Raw genomic sequence first — 20524 nt, 5'->3', positions numbered from 1 at the left:
CACATATGGGTGGTTAAAATGAAGACCTACCTACAAGCTTTCGATCTGTGGGAGGTAGTCAACTCAAATGTTGAACCAGAGCCACTTAGAGGCAATCCAACAGTGGCTCAAATCAGGCAACATGCTGATGAGAGGACCAAGAGGCACAAAGCCATGTCTTGCATCCAGAACTCAGTGTCAGATGTGATTTTCACAAGGATTATGGCCTGTGAATCACCAAAACAAGCCTGGGACAAGTTGCAAGAGGAGTTTCAAGGGACAGAGAGGACAAGGCAGCAACAGTTGCTGAACTTAAGGAGAGATTTCGAGAATTTGAAGATGAAGGAAGAAGAAACTATCAAGCAGTACTCTGACAGGATTATGGCTGTGGTTAACAGCATAAGGCTCCTTGGAGAGCAGCTCAAGGAAGCTAGGATAGTGGAGAAGGTTATTGCAACTCTGCCCGAGAGGTATGAGGCAAAAATCTCATCTCTCGAGGACTCAAGGGACCTGTACACCATCTCCTTGACAGAGTTGATCAATGCTTTATATGCTCAAGAGCAAAGAAGAGCAAGCAGACTGGAGGAGCATCAAGAAGGTGCCTTTCAGGCAAGAACAAACACTGCCTACAAAGGCAAGAAGGCCTGGAGAGACAAGCCAAGGACTGATGTTGCAAGAAAAGAGGGTCAGACTTGCAAGCACTGCAGAAGGGCTGGTCATCCAAAAGAAAAATGCTGGTTCAATCCAGATTCTGTATGTCAGCATTGTAAAAAGAATGGTCATGTTGAAAGAGTCTGCAAGAGCAAGGCCAAATCAAGGCAGAGTCAGTTTCAACAGAAGAAAGCTGAGGCTCGAGTAGCTAAGGAGGACAGTGACCAAGAGGAGCAAGTCTTTGTTCTGTTATGCTCATGTACCTGCTGTCAAAAGGGAAAAATTGTCTGAAAGGGCTCGACCTGGTATTTTGGTGGGCTACAGCACTGTTAAGAAGGGCTATAGGATCTTGGATCCTTCAACAAAGAAAGTGTCAGTCAGTAGGGATGTGGTATTTGATGAAAAGTCATGTTGGAACTGGGAAAAACATGAACCTGAGGAAGTTTCAGGAGGACTTGCAGCAGATCAAGTTGAGCCAGATCAATATGTTCCTGAAATGGACATTGATGATGAACCAGTTAGAGGAACAAGACCATTGACTGAGATTTATGAAAGAGCTCATGTAGCCATAGCTGAACCAAGCAATTTTGAAGAGGCTGAAGCTCAGCAAGAGTGGAAGCAGGCAATGGCTGAGGAGATTAGCATGATTGAGAAGAACCAGACCTGGGAATTAGTTGAAAGGCCAGTCAAAAGGAAGATAATTGGGGTGAAATGGGTGTACAAAGCCAAGCAAAATGCTGATGGTACCTTGAACAAACTGAAAGCAAGGCTAGTTGTCAAGTGGTTCAGTCAGAGGTATGGCCTGGACTACCTGGAGACCTTTGCACCAGTGGCCAGGCTAGACACCATCAGATTACTGATTGCCTTAGCAGCACAGCTCGAGTGGAAGATCCATCAGCTCGATGTGAAATCAGCTTTTCTGAATGGTTTCTTAGATAAAGAGATCTATGTTGAACAACCACAAGGGTTTGAGATAGCTGGCAGAGAGCATATGGTCTACAAACTGAAGAAGGCCCTATATGGCTTAAAACAGGCTCCAAGGGCCTGGTACAGCAGAATTGATGGCTACTTGACTAATTTGGGATTCGATCGAAGCAAGAGTGAGCCAACACTTTATGTCAAGAAGCAAGGGACACAAACACAGCTCATTGTATCCCTATATGTTGATGACCTGCTGGTGACAGGAGGAGATCGAGCAGTGCTGGTCGATTTCAAGACTAAGATGCAAGAAGTATTTGAAATGTCTGATCTAGGGGAAATGTCTTATTTCCTTGGAATGGAGGTGACTCAAGCACAAAATGGGATATTTCTAAGTCAGAGAAACTTTGCCACAAAGATTCTGACCAAGTTCTCCATGCAAAACAGTAAAGCAACTAAAACACCTGTTGCTGTTGGAGAAAAACTATCGAGCCAAGGTGATTTTGAGAAGGTTTGTGAAACAACCTGCAGAAGTCTAGTTGGTTGTCTGTTATATTTAACTACCACTAGACCAGACATAATGTATTCTGTAGGATTGCTCTCAAGGTTCTTGCATTGTTGCAATAAAAAGCATTTACAAGCTGCTAAGAGAGTGCTTAGATATGTCAAAGGCACTTTGAGCTATGGTTTAAGGTACAGCAAGGAAGGAAATCTGAAGCTGGTTGGCTACACTGATAGTGACTGGGCTGGCTCGATAGATGACATGAAAAGCACCTCAGGGTATGCTTTCAACCTTGGTTCAGCCATGTTTTGCTGGAGCTCGAAGAAGCAAAGTCTGGTGGCTCAATCTACTGCTGAAGCAGAATATGTGGCAGCTGCAAGTGCTGTCAACCAAGCCATTTGGCTAAGGAAAATCTTAGCTGATTTGAAAGTGCATCAAAAGGAAGCTACTGAGATCTTCTGTGACAACCAATCTTCAGTTGCAATTGCTAAAAATCCAGTGTTCCATGGAAGAACAAAGCATTTCAGCATCAAGTTGCATGTTGTTCGAGAAATGGAGCAAGCTCAGGAAGTGAAGCTGATCCATTGTAATTCTGAGGATCAACTTGCAGACATTTTGACTAAAGCCCTTAATGTCACAAGGTTCGAATGTCTAAGAAGGAAGCTAGGTGTTTGCTCCATGCAAACCAAGGAGGAGTATTGAAGCAATGGTTAGCATGTAGCAATCACATGTTTTATTATTATTATTATTATTATTATTATTTGGATGTAATGATGTAACTTAGTTGTATTCCAACTAAGTTTGTTAGTGGTTGTAGGTGGTGATTTATTTTAAGTGGATGTGATGATGAAACTTAGTTGTATTCCAACTAAGTTTGTTAGTGGTAGTAGGTGGTGATTTATTTTAAGTGGATGTAATGATGAAACTTAGTTGTATTCCAACTAAGTTGTCAAGTTGTAAGCTTGTATAAATAGGCTTTATGCCATTTTAAAAAATATGAATGAATTCAATCAAGATTTCATCCATATACTCTCTATTTTAGCTTTGCTTAAAATTTATTTCATTTTTCTTCTTTGTTTCTGCCGCAAGTCTCGATTCTTGCTCGGCAAGCTTTTTGTTGAACCTTGCTATTTGTTACACTCAGCTCCAACACAATGACATGTTAGGTCTGTCCGGGGGGCATTGTTGCACACATAATAGAGCTACATTGATGCATCTTAACCCTTCGGTTGCATCATACGAGTCGCCTATTGCAGGGTCGATTAGTTCTAATGGCCTCTTTTCCATCCACAATTTCCATGCCTGAAAAGTTGGAACCGCAAATGATATTATTGTTTGAGACAAAAGAAAACATGATTTGCTACAGTTCAGTCTTCAGGTCTTACGTGTCCAAGAAGATTATGGTCATGTTCTGGGTGGGAAAATCCCCTGTTTTTCTTTCCTGATAGTATCTCCAGAACCAAAACTCCAAAGCTGAAGACATCGGATTTCATTGAAAAAAGCCCATCCAAAGCATATTCAGGGGACATATAACCGCTGCAGGAGAAAAAATGTTAGATTAGAACTTTAAAAGCCACTTGGAATAATGCACCAAACAAGTCTTGCTTATATACATACTATGTTCCGACCACTCTTTTAGTTTTGGCCTGAGTCTGATCTACTCCAAACTTTCGAGCTAAGCCAAAATCTGATATCTTCGGATTCATGTTATGATCTAGTAAAATATTGCTTGCTTTGAGATCTCTATGGATAATCTTCAATCTAGAGTCATGGTGAAGATAAAGAACCCCTCTAGCAATTCCATCGACAATATGCATTCGTATACGCCAGTCCAGTAATTTGCTTCTTGTTTGATCTGCAACCAATAAAAAAGACAACAGAAAAAGAAATAAGAAGAAAATGGGTAACACAAGACCAGGGGGTAGGGAAGGAAGGGGAGAAAAAGAAGTGCTGAGATAGTAGGTTTCGAACCGAAAATAAAGTAGTTCAAACTTTTATTAGGCATGTACTCATAAACTAACATCTTTTCATCTTTCCTGATGCAGCAACCAAAGAGCTTTACAAGATTGCGGTGCTGGAGTTTGGAAATCAATGTTACTTCATTTTTGAACTCTTCCAGTCCTTGTCCCGAATTCTTTGAAAGTCTCTTCACTGCTATTTCTTGCCCCTCAATCAATGTTCCCTAAAATTTATAATGTTCAAAATGGTTAAATAGTGAGTGAAATATAGTTTGCAGAATACAGCTTATATACCTTGTAAACAGGACCAAATCCACCTTGTCCAAGAATGTTGTTGCTCGAGAAGTTATCAGTTGCTGTAGCTATGGTTGCGAAATCAAAAACAGGCAACTCTAAATCTTCCTTTCCATGTTCCCCTGGTTGTCATTGAATTAGTATAAGATGGATTGAAAATGATTATTTTGTTATATGATAGTGGTTTTAATTGGCAACTGATCTGTTTACCTGTGTTTCTAAGCATGATCTTCTGAACATACAACAACAATGCTAGTATTGTCATTCCGCTGGCTATTATTACAGAGATGGCTATGATTACAGCCTTCAGCTTTTCATTTAGCTTTCCTTTGCTTCGTATATGATCTGAAAGAATTAACGGGTAATCAGTCAAAAAAATGGTTTCATGTTTGAACATATACCCCAAATGTTTATGTCTAATTTTATTGATCAATCTAAATGGAAAACAAAGAAGGAACGTTACTCAGATCAGAAGTAGCCAGCCTGATATAAAGGTCCTGTCCACCCTCACTGAATTCTATGATGTCAATTAGGTCTCCAAACCACAGCAAGCAGCCATGGCCTCCCTCTCGGATATCTAAATTCGCGTATGCAGTGCAAGAGCAATTCTTCAAACACAATTTCTCACACTCCTTAAGATCAATGCTAATATTTGCCCAAGTTTTCGAAGTGTCCGGTAATTTTAGGCCAGTTTTCCTGAGAAAGCTGTCTCCACCATGACATGCCAGCGGTGTCCTTCGAGAACATCCATATGACCAATCTACTGAATTAATATCCCTGGGAGATGCTGATCTGTTGATGAACCCTTCCAAGCATTTACATGGTGGAGACTCATTGGTGCTGCAAGTAGCATATGATCCACAATAGGCATAGATCGAACATTGATCCGATTGCGATGTGGCATAAACCTCCCAGTTATTTGTCCTCTCATTCCATATGGTGCGTTGTATTAGACCTGATGGATTCAATAAAAACCGTGTATAGATTGAATTGTTTTGCACCTGGTATGTGTAGTAGACCTCATTCTCATTCAAGACAAGCTCAAATGAATATAATGGATTAACAGGCAGTGGGCTTCCTGTGAGATAAAGACCATTCCATGAACCTGCTCTGAATAATATATCAGCTCCCTTTTTAACAACAACCTGTGGGTACCCCTGCGAGTCAACCCTGTAAGTATATATGCCCGGAGCAGGATCTTCCGTGTTTTTCCAGGATGATGCATGCCTCTCGGAACCGGTGACAAAGTTTATTCCAATCTTCATTCCTGGTAGAAAGGTATCGCCAGGATGATCAAAACTTTGCCAAAGAAAGTTTTCCGAATCACTATCATTTCGGTCCTTCACTACGAAACTTCCTGAATCCAGGAGTTGTGCAATCGGCTCCTCTGCTGAATTTCTCGATGTGTTTGAAGACCAAACACTTTGGTGCCATTCATGATTGAAAGAATGCCTTTCTCATTGATACTTAAAACTCCTGAGGCATCAGAAACTAAATTTTCCCTATTGGCAACCCATACAACAGTTCCAGTTGATACTTTCTTGTACCAAATTCCCACGTATCGACTCTTGGAATTCCCAGGACTGAAAAATCCCAGTTCAAAGCTTCCACCTGCTGACACAAGAGTTTCACCATCATTTATGGACTGCCCTTGGGTTAAAGTGTCTATTGCCCAAGTTCTTCTTGTAAAGAAGAGAAGCAAACACAGAACAAGCTCCATTAAAAAGGCTTCCATTTATTTCCTAATAAGTAAAACTGATTACTCATTTTAAAGATAATAGATACAAGGAGAAACTTGTCAATATCAATATTATTGGGAGAGACGTCCCTCTCTGTAGGTATTTATTTTTCTATTCATTATAGCAGCCCCTTTGACATTCTAAATTTAAAATCAAATGAATTTCAGATTGATGTTAGTCTCGCATCTTACCAAATTAAATATTGTAAGGGTTTCGGGTTTTATATCTTTAAATTTCTTTTCAAAATTAAATGTTGATTTATTAAGTTAAAATATGAGTTTGAATCCAAGTTTATATATCCTCGGCTTTGAAAAGTCAAAGGGTTGCCATACGTTATATAAATGTGTAAAAGAAAAAAGGATGATTAAGCATGACCTGATCATCCTAACGATACTTGGTCAAAGCTGAAAACAATGCTTGACTACTATTGATGTGGAAAGGTGTGGTTTTTCACACACCAGAACCCAGGAACAAACAGCACAGAATAATTTAAACCGAAGATAGAAGAAGACTGGCTCAAAATAATTTAAACAATTGCAAATGAGCCCAAAATTTATTATTCTAACACACATCCATAAATAATTTTACGTATTTAATAGGGATAAATCTTAATATTATACTTGAATTTTTTTTTTATGTGTAATTGTATACATGAACTTTAATTTGGTACAATTATACAAGTGAAACTCTAATTGTGATTTAAATGTATACTTAAAACTGTAATTTTGATTTAATTATAAAGATTTAAATAAGTAAATACATTTATTTTTATATTGAATGAATATAATTATTTATGTATGAATATATAAATATAAAATAATGTTATATCAATAATTGTGTTAATAATTTAAAAGAACTGGATCAAATCAAAATTTCATGTATAAAATTGCACAAAATCAAAGTTCATGTATACAATTGCACATTAAACCATAGTTCATGTGTAGTTGCAGGATTTATCCCTATTTAATATTTTGGTAAATAAAAAAAAAGGTCAATATTTTGGTATTTAATACACCCATGTCAAGTAAAACTATGCTTGTTATATTACCTCCTTTGGCACCTCTACATCTCTAACTAGATTGTACTACTATTGTTCTACACACCCTCATCAAGTATGATTGGTTCGTCACTTCTCACAAACTCTTTAACGAATAGGATAATTATCATCCATCACTAACTCACTTTATAGTGTCATATTATAAGCTTATAGAATCACATCACAACTTTTACTAAAAAATAACGAAATGCTTGTCCACCAATGGGATGCTCCCCCATTGCACCTCAACTCCCCATATAAATACTAGACGAAAGTACTTAAGGGGGGAAACGATCTCTCTCTCTCCTCCTCTTCTTTCTCCTCTCTCCTCTCCTCTTGATGGCTTTCAGTCCTACCAAGGTGAATTGAAGCCTTATCTTAGCCTAACTTCATCTTAGCATCAACAATTTGGTGTAGTGAACATGGAAGTCCATGGCTCACACAACTATTTGTTAGAAAAATCGGCTAAGAAAACAATTATAATAGTTAAAACAGAAGTTTAATTTTTTAAAATTAATTCACTTTATGATATTTATAGCAATAAACATTTACCTAAAAGCACTTGTGTGTAAATTTTATCATTTTCATTATAAATTTAAAAGTTTAATTTTTTTTAATAAATTCGATAAAAAGTCATTTTTCTCTTATCTGTTACTCACCCTTTACTAGGTATGTATAAAAGAAGTTCAATTTTATGATAAAAGAAAAGATTTTGTTGGGGATCTTCTAAATCGCTGTTTAAAAAAGTTATTGCATATACTTTTCAAAGAGCTTCTAAATAACAAAAATGATTTTTTATTGATTTTTTAAAAATATTTTTCTTTTTTAAACTTTTAGAATTAAAATTAAATTGGAAAATTTTGTAAATGTTCAAGATTAAATTTATTGATTTTTTAAAATTAAAATTAAATACCAAATTTCATAAACACTAAGGGCTAAATCTGTTGAATTTTTAGATTTAGGATCAATTTGATAAAATGTATAAACATTGGAGAACTAAATTTGTTATTAGGCCAATAAAAAAATGATCGCATCATCTTTTTGTTAAGTATTTGATTGTGGGTTACTAAAATTTTAAATTTTCAAAACGTTGGTGATGAAATTGAAAGTTTTTGAAGTTGGGTGACCAAAATAGAACCTACCCAAAAGTTGGGTGATCACCTAGGAATTTACCCAATTTTTTAAACTTTATATATATTTTTTAAATTTTTATTTTTTGAAATTTTTATAATTTAAAAAAATTTGAAATTTTTATAAATATTTTAGATTTTAAAAATTATTTAGATTTTTTAAAAATTTTTGTTGAGAGAGACTAATTTGCTCATTTTCAAAATTGAAAAAGATCAAAGGATATTTACACCAATATGTTATTTGAATTATTTGAATCATTCGAATTATTCAAATTGTAAAATTCAAATTGACTCGAACTCGAAACTCGAATTACTTATTCAAGTTGACTCGAAAAAACCGAATAACTCAATTCAATTAACTCAAAATTTTAAAAAAAAAATCAAGTCGAATTAAGTTTTGCTCACCGCTAGGACTAGACATAGCCTTGTTTGGGTCGAAGGTGATATTCAAGTATAGTTCATCAATAATGTGTACTCTAAAATTTGAACTTAGCCTAAATGTTTGGGGAAGAAGTTCATTTCTACTTTTTTGAACTACTAATTAATTACTAAATAAATACTTTAATCTTAAAATAATTATTTAATTGAGTCCCTTAATTATGATGCGTTGGTCTAATTTTCCCAATACGGTCTTTAATTAATTTTCTGGTCAATGCAACAATGTTATAATGTTATGTCAGCAATAATGTTTTGTTATTATTACCAATTTGGTCCATGTTCCAGTAAAAAAAATTCTGGCATGTTTAAATAATTATAATGATATCAATGTACTTAGTGGTAGTAGGTAGTGTTTAGGTGATCAATTTTGCTTCTCTTAACCAGCTTATGTCATGTATATGTATTGGCATTATGCCATCTTTCAAATATATGAAAAATTCATCAAAGAATTTTTCATCCAATGCTCTCTTTATTAATTGATTTCTTTAGTTCTTTAAGCTCAATTCTGTTTTGTTTGCACAGCAAGTATCGAGCCTTCTAGCTCAAGAAATTGCTTGTTTCATTCAACCTTGTTCTTTGTTCCAACATTTACAAGCGTCTATCGTGGCTCTAATGATGTAATAGATCTATACATGGAGGAAATTTCACTTTTGACTGATATAGAGTCTGCCATAGGCAGATTTCTTTCGATGAAAAACCCAGGCTCCTTTGGTTGGGGCAATACACTGTCACCGCATAACATGACCAAAACCAATGACATGTTAGGTCTGTCTGGGGGGCATTGTTGCACACATAATAGAGCTACATTGATGCATCTTAACCCTTCGGTTGCATCATACGAGTCGCCCAATGCAATGTCGATTAGTTCTAATGGCCTCTTTTCCATCCACAATTTCCATGCCTGAAAAGTTGGAACCGCAAATGATATTATTGTTTGAGACAAAAGAAAACATGATTTGCTACAGTTCAGTCTTCAGGTCTTACATGTCCAAGAAGATTATGGCCATGTTCTGGGTGGGAAAATCCCCTGTTTTTCTTTCCTGATAGTATCTCTAGAACCAAAACTCCAAAGCTGAAGACATCGGATTTCATTGAAAAAAGCCCATCCAAAGCATATTCAGGGGACATATAACCGCTGCAAGAGAAAAAATGTTAGATTAGAACTTTAAAAGCAACTTGGAATAATGAACCAAACAAGTCTTGCTTCTATACATACTATGTTCCAACCACTCTTTTAGTTTTGGCCTGAGTCTGATCTACTCCAAACTTTCGAGCTAAGCCAAAATCAGATATCTTCGGATTCATGTTATGATCTAGTAAAATATTGCTTGCTTTGAGATCTCTATGGATAATCTTCAATCTAGAGTCATGGTGAAGATAAAGAACCCCTCTAGCAATTCCATCGACAATATGCATTCGTATATGCCAGTCCAGTAATTTGCTTCTTGTTTGATCTGCAGCCAATAAAAAAGACATCAGAAAAAGAAATAAAAAGAAAATGGGTAACACAAGACCAGGGGGTGGGGAAGGAAGGGGAGAAAAAGAAGTGCTGAGATAGTAGGTTTCGAACCGAAAATAAAGTAGTTCAAACTTTTGTTAGGCATGTACTCATAAACTAACATCTTTTCATCTTTCCTGATGCAACAACCAAAGAGCTTTACAAGATTGCGGTGCTGGAGTTTGGAAATCAATGTTACTTCATTTTTGAACTCTTCCAGTCCTTGTCCCGAATTCTTTGAAAGTCTCTTCACTGCTATTTCTTGCCCCTCAATCAATGTTCCCTAAAATTTATAATGTTCAAAATGGTTAAATAGTGAGTGAAATATAGTTTGCAGAATACAGTTTATATACCTTGTAAACAGGACCAAATCCACCTTGTCCAAGGATGTTGTTGCTCGAGAAGTTATTAGTTGCCGTAGCTATGGTTGTTAAATCAAAAACAGGCAACTCTAAATCTTCCTTTCCATGTTCCCCTGGTTGTCATTGAATTAATATAAGATGGATTGAAAATGATTATCTTGTTATATGAGAGTGGTTTTAATTGGTAACTGATCTGTTTACCTGTGTTTCTAAGCATGATCTTCTGAACATACAACAACAATGCTATTATTGTCATTCCGCTGGCTATTATTACAGAGATGGCTATGATTACAGCCTTCAGCTTTTCATTTAGCTTTCCTTTGCTTCGTATATGATCTGAAAGAATTAACGAATAATCAGTCAAAAAAATGGTTTCATGTTTGAACATATACCCCAAATGTTTATGTCTAATTTTATTGATCAATCTAAATGGAAAACAAAGAAGGAACGTTACTCAGATCAGAAGTAGCCAGCCTGATATAAAGGTCCTGTCCACCCTCACTGAATTCTATGATGTCAATTAGGTCTCCAAACCACAGCAAGCAGCCATGGCCTCCCTCTCGGATATCTAAATTCGCGTATGCAGTGCAAGAGCAATTCTTCAAACACAATTTCTTACACTCCTTAAGATCAATGCTAATATTTGCCCAAGTTTTCGAAGTGTCCGGTAATTTTAGGCCAGTTTTCCTGAGAAAGCTGTCTCCACCGTGACATGTCAGCGGTGTCCTTCGAGTACATCCATATGACCAATCTACTGAATTAATATCCCTGGGAGATGCTGATCTGTGGATGAACCCTTCCAAGCATTTACATGGTGGAGACTCATTGGTGCTGCAAGTAGCATATGATCCACAATGGGCATAGATCGAACATTGATCCGATTGCGATGTGGCGTAAACCTCCCAGTTATTTGTCCTCTCATTCCATAAGGTGCGTTGTGTTAAACCTGATGGATTCAATAAAAACCTTGTATATATTGAATTGTTTTGCACATTGTATGTGTAGTAAACCTCATTCTCATTCAATACAAACTCAGATGAATATAATGGATTAACAGCCAGTGGGCCATCTGTGAGATAAAGACCATTCCATGAACCTGCTCTGAATAATATATCAGCTCCCTTTTTAACAACAACCTGTGGGTACCCCTGCAAGTCAACCCTGTAAGTATATATGCCCGGAGCAGGATCTTCCGTGTTTTTCCAGGATGATGCATGCCTCTCGGAACCGGTGACAAAGTTTATTCCAATCTTCATTCCTGGTAGAAAGGTATCACAAGGATGATCAAAACTCTGCCAAAGAAAGTTTTCCGAATCACTATCATTTCGGTCCTTCACTACGAAATTTCCCGAATCCAGGAGTTGTGCAATCGGCTCCTCTGCTGATTTCCTCGATGTGTTTGAAGACCAAACAATGCCTTTGGTGCCATTCATGATTGAAAGAATGCCTTTCTCATTGATACTTAAAACTCCTGAGGCATCAGAAACTAAAGTTTCCCTATTGGCAACCCATACAACAGTTCCAGTTGATACTTTCTTGTACCAAATTCCCACGTATCGACTCTTGGAATTCCCAGGACTGAAAAATCCCAGTTCAAAGCTTCCACCTGCTGACACAAGAGTTTCACCATCTTTTATGGACTGCCCTTGGGTTAAAGTGTCTATTGCCCAAGTTCTTCTTGTAAAGAAGAGAAGCAAACACAGAACAAGCTCCATTAAGAAGGCTTCCATTTATTTCCTAATAAGTAAAACTGATTACTCATTTTAAAGATAATAGATGCAAGGAGAAACTTCTCTATATCAATATTATTGGGTGAGACGTCCCTCTCTGGAGGTATTTATTTTTCTATTCATTATAGCAGCCCCTTCGACATTCTAAATTTAAAATCAAATGAATTTCAGATGTTAGGGTGAGTTTGGATGTCTGGTGCTTTTACCTGCAGTTAGTGTAAAAATAGTGGTGGCGGTGAGATTAGATACTGTAGCAATACGGTAACGTGAGATAAAAAGTAGGCTAAACGCACCGCAGCCAATCACCCATTCAAACTCACCCTTGATCTTGCATCTTACCAAGTTAAATATTGTAAGGGTTTTCGGATTTTATATCTTTAAATTTCTTTTCAAAATTAAATGTTGATTTATTAAGTTAAAATATGAGTTTGAATCCAAGTTCATATAACTTCGGCTTTGAAAAGTCAAAGGGTTGCCATACGTATATAAGATATGTAAAGTATATAAATGTATGAAGGAAAAAGGATGATTAAGCATGACCTGATCATCCTAAAGATACTTGGTCAAAGCTGAAACCAATGCTTGACTACTATTGATGTGGAAAGGTGTGTTTTTTCACACTCCAGAACCCAGGAACAAACAGCACAGAATAATTTAAACTGAAGATAGAAGAAGACTGGTTCAAAATAATTTAAACAATTGCAAATGGGCCCAAAATTTATTATTCTAACACACATCCATAAATACTTTTAGGTAGTTAATAGCGATAAATCTTAAAATTATATTTGAATTTTATTTTTATGTGTAATTGTATATATGAACTTTAATTTGATACAATTATACAATTGAAATTCTAATTGTGGTTCAAATGTATACTTAAAACTATAATTTTGATTTAATTATACAGATTTAAATAAATAAATACATTTATTTTTATATTGAATGAATATAATTATTTATGTATGCAATATATAAACATAAAATGATGTTATATCAATAATTTTGTTAATAATTTAAAAGAACTGGATCAAATCAAAATTTCATGTATAAAATTGCACAAAACTAAAGTTCATGTATACAATTGCACATTAAACCATAATTAATGTATGATTGCGGGATTTATCCCTATTTAATATTTTGGCAAATAAAACAAAAGGCCAATATTTTGGTATTTAATACACCCATATCAAGTAAAACTATACTTGTTATATCACTAACTTACTTTATAGTGTCATATCATAAGCTTATAAAGTCATATCACAACTTTTACCGAAAAACAACGAACTGACTTGTCCACCAATGGGGTGCCTCCCCATATAAATACTATAGGAGAGTACTTAAGGGGGGAAACGGTCTCTCTCCTCCTCCTCTTGATGGCTTTCAGTCCTACCAAGGTGAATCGACGCCTTATCTTAGCCTAACTTCATCTTAACATCAACAATTTGGTGTAGTGAACATGGACGTCCATTGCTCACACAACTATTTGTTAGAAAAATAGGTTAAGAAAACAATTATAATAGTTACAACAGAAGTTTAATTTTTTTTAAAATTAATTTACTTTGTGATATTTATAGCAATAAACATTTACCTAAAAGTACTCGTGTGTAAATTTTATCATTTTCATTATAAATTTAAAAGTTTAATTTTTTTTGATAAATTCGATAAAAAGTCATTTTTCTCTTATCTGTTACTCACCCTTTACTAGGTATATATAAAAGAAATTTCAATTTTATGATAAAAGAAAAGATTTTGTTGGGGATCTTCTAAATCGTTTTTTAAAAAAGTTATTGTATATGCTTTTCAAAGAGCTTCTAAATGCCAAAAATGAATTTTTATTGCTTTTTTAAAAATATTTTTCTTTTTTAAACTCTTAGAATTAAAATTAAATTGGCAAATTTTATAAATGTTCAGAATTAAATTTATTGATTTTTTAAAATTAAAACTAAATAATAAATTTCATAAACACTAAGGGCTAAATCTGATGAATTTTTAGATTTAGGATCAATTTGATAAAATGTATAAACATTGGAGAACTAAGTTTATTATTAGGCCAATAAAAAAAGGATCGCATCATCTTTTTGTTAAGTATTTAATTGTGGGTTACTAAAATTTTAAATTTTGAAAACGTTGGTGATGAAATTGAAAGTTTTTGAAGTTGGATGACCAAAATAGAACCCACCCAAAAGTTGGGTCATCACCTAGGCAATTTACCCAATTTTTTAAACTTTATATATATATTTTGAATTTTTATTTTTTGAAATTTTTATAGTTTTAAAAAAAATAAATTTTGAAATTTTTATAAATATTTTAGATTTTAAAAATTATTTAGATTTTTTAAAAATTTTTGTTGAGAGAAATTAATTATCTCATTTTCAAAATTGAAAAAGATCAAAGGATATTTACACCAATATGTTATTTGAGTTATTTGAATCATTCGAATTTTTTAAATTATAAAATTCAACTCGACTCGAACTCGAAACTCGAATTACTTATTCAAGTTGACTCGAAAAAACCGAATAACTCAATTCAATTAACTCAAAATTTAAAAAAAAAAAATCAAGTCGAATTGAGTTTTGCTCACCCCCTAGGACTAGACATAGCATTGTTCGGATCGAAGGTGGTATTCAATTATAGTTCACCAATAATGTGTTCTCTAAAATGTTTGGGGAAGAAGTTCACTTATACTTTTTCGAACTACTAACTAATTACTAAATAAATACTTTAATCTTAAAATAGTTATTTAATTGAGTCCCTTAATTATGATGCGTTGGTCTAATTTTCCCAATACGGTCTTTAATTAAATTTCTGGTCAATGCAACAATGTTATAATGTTATGTCAGCAATAATGTTTTGTTATTATTACCAATTTGGTCCATGTTCCAGTAAAAAAAAATGGTGGCATGTTTAAATAATTATAATGATATTAATTTTTTATTAGTGCTTGTAACTTTAATTTGTTTTTTGAAAACAATATATTTTATGTTAATTTTACCGCAATGAGTTGAACGGCATTTAAATTAAGGTATCATCATGGAGGAGAATGTAAATACAAATTGTTATTGGACTGCTTAATTATAAAAGAAAAGTAATTTTAAAAGTCAAAGGGGCTGCTTAATTAAGACCTGGTCACCAAAGGCATTGTTTGGTCTTCTAATTCACCGACAACTCCTGGATTCGGGAAATTTCGTAGTCGATACTTTCAATTTGTCATATTAATTTAATTGCTGCGAGTATTTTAGGCTTGAGGGGGAGACATCGAAATCCTCCCACATAGGATGGCTTAGGGGAGACATCCAGGAACCAAGTTACCTCTTAGTAAGGCCCTAATCAAACTATTATAAGACAATAATCTAACGATGTTAACTATTAAAAGCTTAACTACTATTGGTGATTTTATAGAACGAGATGAGCAGATGTCAACAGAACTAGTTTCCAACTTTTTAGCTCATTATTGCCATGAAAATTCCATATCTTCAACCCATCACGTGCTATTTGCTTGTATACATACAAACCAACCTGCTTGCTAGCACGGTAAGTCATACAGAGAGCATTATAGCTCTTAATACAAAGGGTAAATAATTACAGCATAGGATGTTAACGCTCTTCATGTTTTCTATCGTGCCTCTAACAATGAAATGGTAACTCCATTGCTAGAAGCTGGTTCATGGTGGGTTGATGAGTGAGCGTCCGATTCAGGCAGACTCCTTTCGGTGAAAAAACCAGGCTGTTTCGGTTGAGGTACTGAATTCTCACTACCTAACATTAGAACTACGGATGACATGCTCGGTCTATCCTCTGGTCGTTTTTGAACACACAAAAGACCCACATGAATGCATCTTAGAACTTCAGATACCACAAAACAATCTCCCAAGTTACTTTCAATTAGCTGCAATGGCTTCTCTTCCATCCACAGCTTCCATGCCTGGAAACATTAGGACCAACATGTCAAGTATCTATTGTTAACAGCAAGAATAGTAATTAATAATGTTTTGTTCTTCCTTCTTACATGCCCAACAAGGTTATGGCTGTGTTCTGGATGGAAGAATCCTCTGTTCTTTTTCCCGCTAACAATCTCGAGTACTAACACACCAAAGCTAAATACATCGGATTTTATCGAAAATAGTCCATCTACAGCGTACTCAGGAGGCATATAACCACTGAAAATTGAGATGAAGAAGAAAGTTATAACACAGTTAGGCATCTGATTCAAGTTAGAGTATGTTTACACTACATACTAAGTTCCAACGATTTTGTTAGTGTTTGCCTCAGTTTGATCACCCCAAATTGTTCTTGCCATGCCAAAGTCTGAAATCTTGGGGCACATATCACTGTCTAGTAACACATTGCTGGCTTTGAGATCTCTATGTATAATCCTTAGTCTAGAGTCTTGATGAAGATAAAGAAGTCCTCGAGCAATTCCATCGATGATGTGCATTCGCCTTCTCCAGTCTAGTAATTCGCTTTTTGTTTGATCTGATTATTGTCTCATCAAAATAAACATTAGTGCTTCGACTGATTAAAACCTCAGAGAAACCATTTCAGAAAAAATGTGGTTCGAGGATCAAACCGAAAATAAAGTAGTCCAAGCTTTTGTTGGGCATGTACTCGTAGATCAACATCTTTTCATCTCCTGGAATGCTACAACCGAGAAGCCTCACAAGGTTGCGATGCTGAAGCTTAGCAATCAATCCGACTTCGTTTTTAAACTCTTCCAATCCTTGTCCAGAACTTTTTGAAAGTCTCTTCACTGCTATGTCTTGCCCTTCAGGCAAGGTACCCTGGAAATCATCATTTGAAAGGCTTAACATTCACATTTTCCTCATTCCCCAAAAAACGGATAGCTCATCTGGGTATATTTTCTTAAATTTACCTTGTAAACAGGTCCAAAACCACCTTGTCCTAGCTTATTATCATCGGAGAAGTTATCAGTGGCTTTCACAATAGTGCTTAAATCAAATACTGGTAACTCCATGTCATCCTTTCCACCTTCAACTTTATACATTAATCAAAATGAAGTAAAAATCTCTACTATCAAAACCAAATGATCAAATAATAATAAATACGTACCAAACATCAGTAGAGCTTCATTTCTCGTAATTGACAGACATTAGTCCCTAAAGTTAGTTACTTACCTTGCTTTCTGAGTTTCTTCCATCTCAAGTAGACAATTAATCCTCCCAAAATCAGTCCAACTAATATGACCGCGATGACAATAATGGCTACTATCTTGTTTTTACTCGAGTTTTTGCTTGCAACAAGGTAACCTGAAACATCAGAAGTGTAACTGAACAATTAGCTTCTCGAACAGTTAAGAGAAAACAATAATCGGTTTAAATTCGAGATGATACCTAATGTTGAATTGGCCATCCGTACGTAGAGATCTTGTCCACCGTCAGGGTATATTCTCATATCAATAAGGTCACCGAACCACAGCAAGCATCCACTGCCTCCATTTCTGATATCTGAATTTGCATAGGCGATGCAGGAGCAGTTCTTTGAACACTTCTCTTGGCATTCCTTAAGGCTCATGCTTGCATCAAAAGAAGAATTCGATGTGTCAGGTAATTTCAACCCATTATACTTCGTAAAGACAGAATTTTGACAAGCCAATTCAGTCTTTCGAACGCATCCGCCAGACCATTTTGAATGATCCCACTCTGTAGGGTACTTTGGTTCAAATCCATCTAAACAAGCACAGTTGTTGATGTTGCAGCTAGCATATGGACCACATACAGCATAATGGTCGCATTCATCGAGAGGAGCAAAATAGATCTCAATCCAAGATTGCGATTGTTTCGTTCTCACTAGGCGCCGCAAAAAGCCTGATTGATTCACAACTAACCTTGAAATCAATGAAGGATAGGGCTCACCTCTGTAGTACACCTCATTCTTATTCAACTCAAATGTAAACTTGAATAGGTTAGATGATTCAACCTGTTTTAGATCAGGAGTCCCCGTAAACCGTTCGCCGTTCCATGACCCTCCTCTGTAAAAGATTGCACTTCCATTTCTCACAACTAGCTGGGGAAACCCCTCGGGATCTATCAAGGCCGAAAACCGACCTGGGGCAGGATCATTGAGGCCCTTCCAAGATGATAGAGACCAGTTCGTTCCTGTAATGAAACTCTTCCCAAGCTTCATCCCTGGCAGTAAGGTATCACAAGGATAATCAAAGCTTTGCCATAATAAGTTTGCCAAGCCGCTGTCGTTTCCATCTTTTACGATAAGATTTCCAGAGTCCAAGAGCTGCAGAACTGGATTTTCAGCAGTTCTTGTTCTATTGGATGACCATATAATGTCAGTTTTCTTATCCTGGAGAATAATACTACCTTCCTTAGTGACATTTAAAACTCCGAAATGATCGAGAAGAGGAGCCTCTCTGTTGGCTATCCAAACGACAGTCTCAGGAGAAACTTTGTACCATATTCCTAGGTAACGTGTTGTTGAATTAACTGGGCTACTGAAGAATCCCAATTCAAAAGTTTCGTCACTTGAAACTAGAGCTTCCCCATCTCTGATAGATCGGCCTGGAGTAATATTATCTGTTGCAGCAGAGGCTGCCAAGACAAATACTAGCATACAAGCCAACAAAAAACACCGTCCAAAACCTTCAGTTGATTTTCTCTCCATAATTCAATATGAAACTACTGATATCTTAAAAAAAAAAAAAAAGAGAGAGAGAGAGAGAGAGAATAAGCTGCATTCATCACCCCGAGAGCTTAAAGCAGACCTTAATAATTTTAGTAGTTCAATGAAGATTCAATGCAAATTCTATTTTCTGAAGAGTGCCAAGCATTTAATAAATATCTCAATCCACATATACAAATCAGTGTTAATTAGCCTACCAGGCTCCCACATGGAATCAACGTAGACTTGATCAACTTTTTCATGCATTTAATGAAAAATTAATGCATGATGCTGATATAAATCAATCACCTTTCTTTTTAACTATAAAGTCTAAGCCTTATCCAAAAACACAATGATGCAAATGGGCTCTCAAACAACTTCAATCTTGACAACTGCAGGCATATAAAGAAAATTGTAAGGCAAATAACATTTACTCTTAAATGGATTATAATGTAGATTTGCACCTATTTCATTACAATCATTGCTTTGAACTATACATTAACTTTAAAAAGTTACCCAGTTTTCTTTTTTAAGGTTTCTAGAACCCTTGATGCGTCGGAGCTTGTACAAGCATATGCTTTTGCAACTAATATCTCATTGTCAAACTATCAACTCCACTTTCTATGTAATTATAAAATTTCAATTGAATTGATCAAATCCTTCACCTTCTCTCCACTTTGACAGCAAATTTAATGTCATGAGTTGGCCTGTCAGGTCCAACAGTAACATCTATCCCTGTTTTCCAATAGGACAAACATTTAATTGATTTAAAACCCTTGCAAAAGTTTTTTTTTATAGAAAATGATAAATTTAGTTATCAATATTTATATTTTTTATTAATTTAATTTTTATTTTTTAAAAATTAAATTTAACTTTCATTTTTTTAAAGGGAGTCAAATCATATTTTTCTAATAGAAATGTTTATTAAAATATTAATTTTTTAATAATATTGATGTGGTAACCTATGTGGCAGTTTATGTATACTTCATGAAATAATTATAAAATTTCAAAAGATTCAAAAATAAAAATTATATATAAATAGTTCATAAAAAATATAAAAAATTAGCATTTAGTACACGTGAATTGCTATGCAGACTACCATATTTAAAATTTTAATTGTTTAGACAGTAATTCAGTTAAAAAAACAATAATTTGACTCTTTTCTACTCTTTTTAAAATGTCAAATATTAAACGTAAAATTATTGTAAAATTATTACAAAATTATTGAAACAATAACTATAACAAAAGGTACTTGCATATTTTTTTTTACAATTGTTAAAAATATGTCTTTCTTATATGATTCTTTTATTGTCAATGATCTTATATTATCTCTATCATTTGGATGATAATTGTAATATTGGTTCTTAATCTTGGATCGACCAAAAAGGTTTGTAATGCTAAATTCAATTTTACTCTTTTAATCTTCTTTTTTTTTTTTTCAAATTGGTTTGTATCTCACTTTGGCTATTCACTATTTTTTCTTCCTGCTCTTCCTTTATTTTATTAGTAAACATTCTTTTAAAATATTTTTCAATTTGTTAAACATTTAAAACAAATAAATCTAAATCATAAATACGAAGGTTTTTATGAAACCAACAAACAACTAATAATTTTCTTTCACAAAAGAAAAAAAAAATTTGAAGTGTATTTTTTTATATCATG

General features: G+C 34.8%; 2 protein-coding genes and 1 pseudogene across 2 annotated transcripts; all 3 read right to left on the bottom strand.

The window, feature by feature from the left end:
- Positions 1 to 3123: 3123 nt before the first annotated feature.
- On the bottom strand, positions 3124 to 6037 carry LOC107917261 (G-type lectin S-receptor-like serine/threonine-protein kinase At4g27290; annotated as a pseudogene).
- Positions 6038 to 9177: 3140 nt separating this feature from the next.
- Positions 9178 to 12516, bottom strand: LOC121203321 (G-type lectin S-receptor-like serine/threonine-protein kinase At4g27290). The gene is made up of 7 exons (XM_041086956.1): positions 10960 to 12516; positions 10707 to 10841; positions 10497 to 10618; positions 10216 to 10426; positions 9862 to 10099; positions 9630 to 9780; positions 9178 to 9546 (listed from the first exon to the last, which is right to left on the bottom strand). Exons 1-7 carry the CDS (start codon positions 12233 to 12235, stop codon positions 9244 to 9246), a joined length of 2436 nt encoding a protein of 811 aa, XP_040942890.1. The 5' UTR covers positions 12236 to 12516; the 3' UTR covers positions 9178 to 9243.
- Positions 12517 to 15651: 3135 nt separating this feature from the next.
- On the bottom strand, positions 15652 to 19019 carry LOC121213811 (G-type lectin S-receptor-like serine/threonine-protein kinase SD1-1). Its single transcript, XM_041086955.1, has 7 exons — positions 17584 to 19019; positions 17368 to 17499; positions 17106 to 17227; positions 16803 to 17013; positions 16471 to 16708; positions 16242 to 16392; positions 15652 to 16157 (listed from the first exon to the last, which is right to left on the bottom strand). The coding sequence occupies exons 1-7, from the start codon at positions 18863 to 18865 to the stop codon at positions 15849 to 15851; spliced, it is 2445 nt and encodes an 814-aa protein (XP_040942889.1). The 5' UTR covers positions 18866 to 19019; the 3' UTR covers positions 15652 to 15848.
- Between the last annotated feature and the right edge of the window lie 1505 nt (positions 19020 to 20524).

Source organism: Gossypium hirsutum, chromosome D01, assembly GCF_007990345.1.
Source record: "Gossypium hirsutum isolate 1008001.06 chromosome D01, Gossypium_hirsutum_v2.1, whole genome shotgun sequence".
NCBI lineage: Eukaryota > Viridiplantae > Streptophyta > Magnoliopsida > Malvales > Malvaceae > Gossypium > Gossypium hirsutum.
This window is presented reverse-complemented; position numbering and strand designations above follow the sequence as displayed.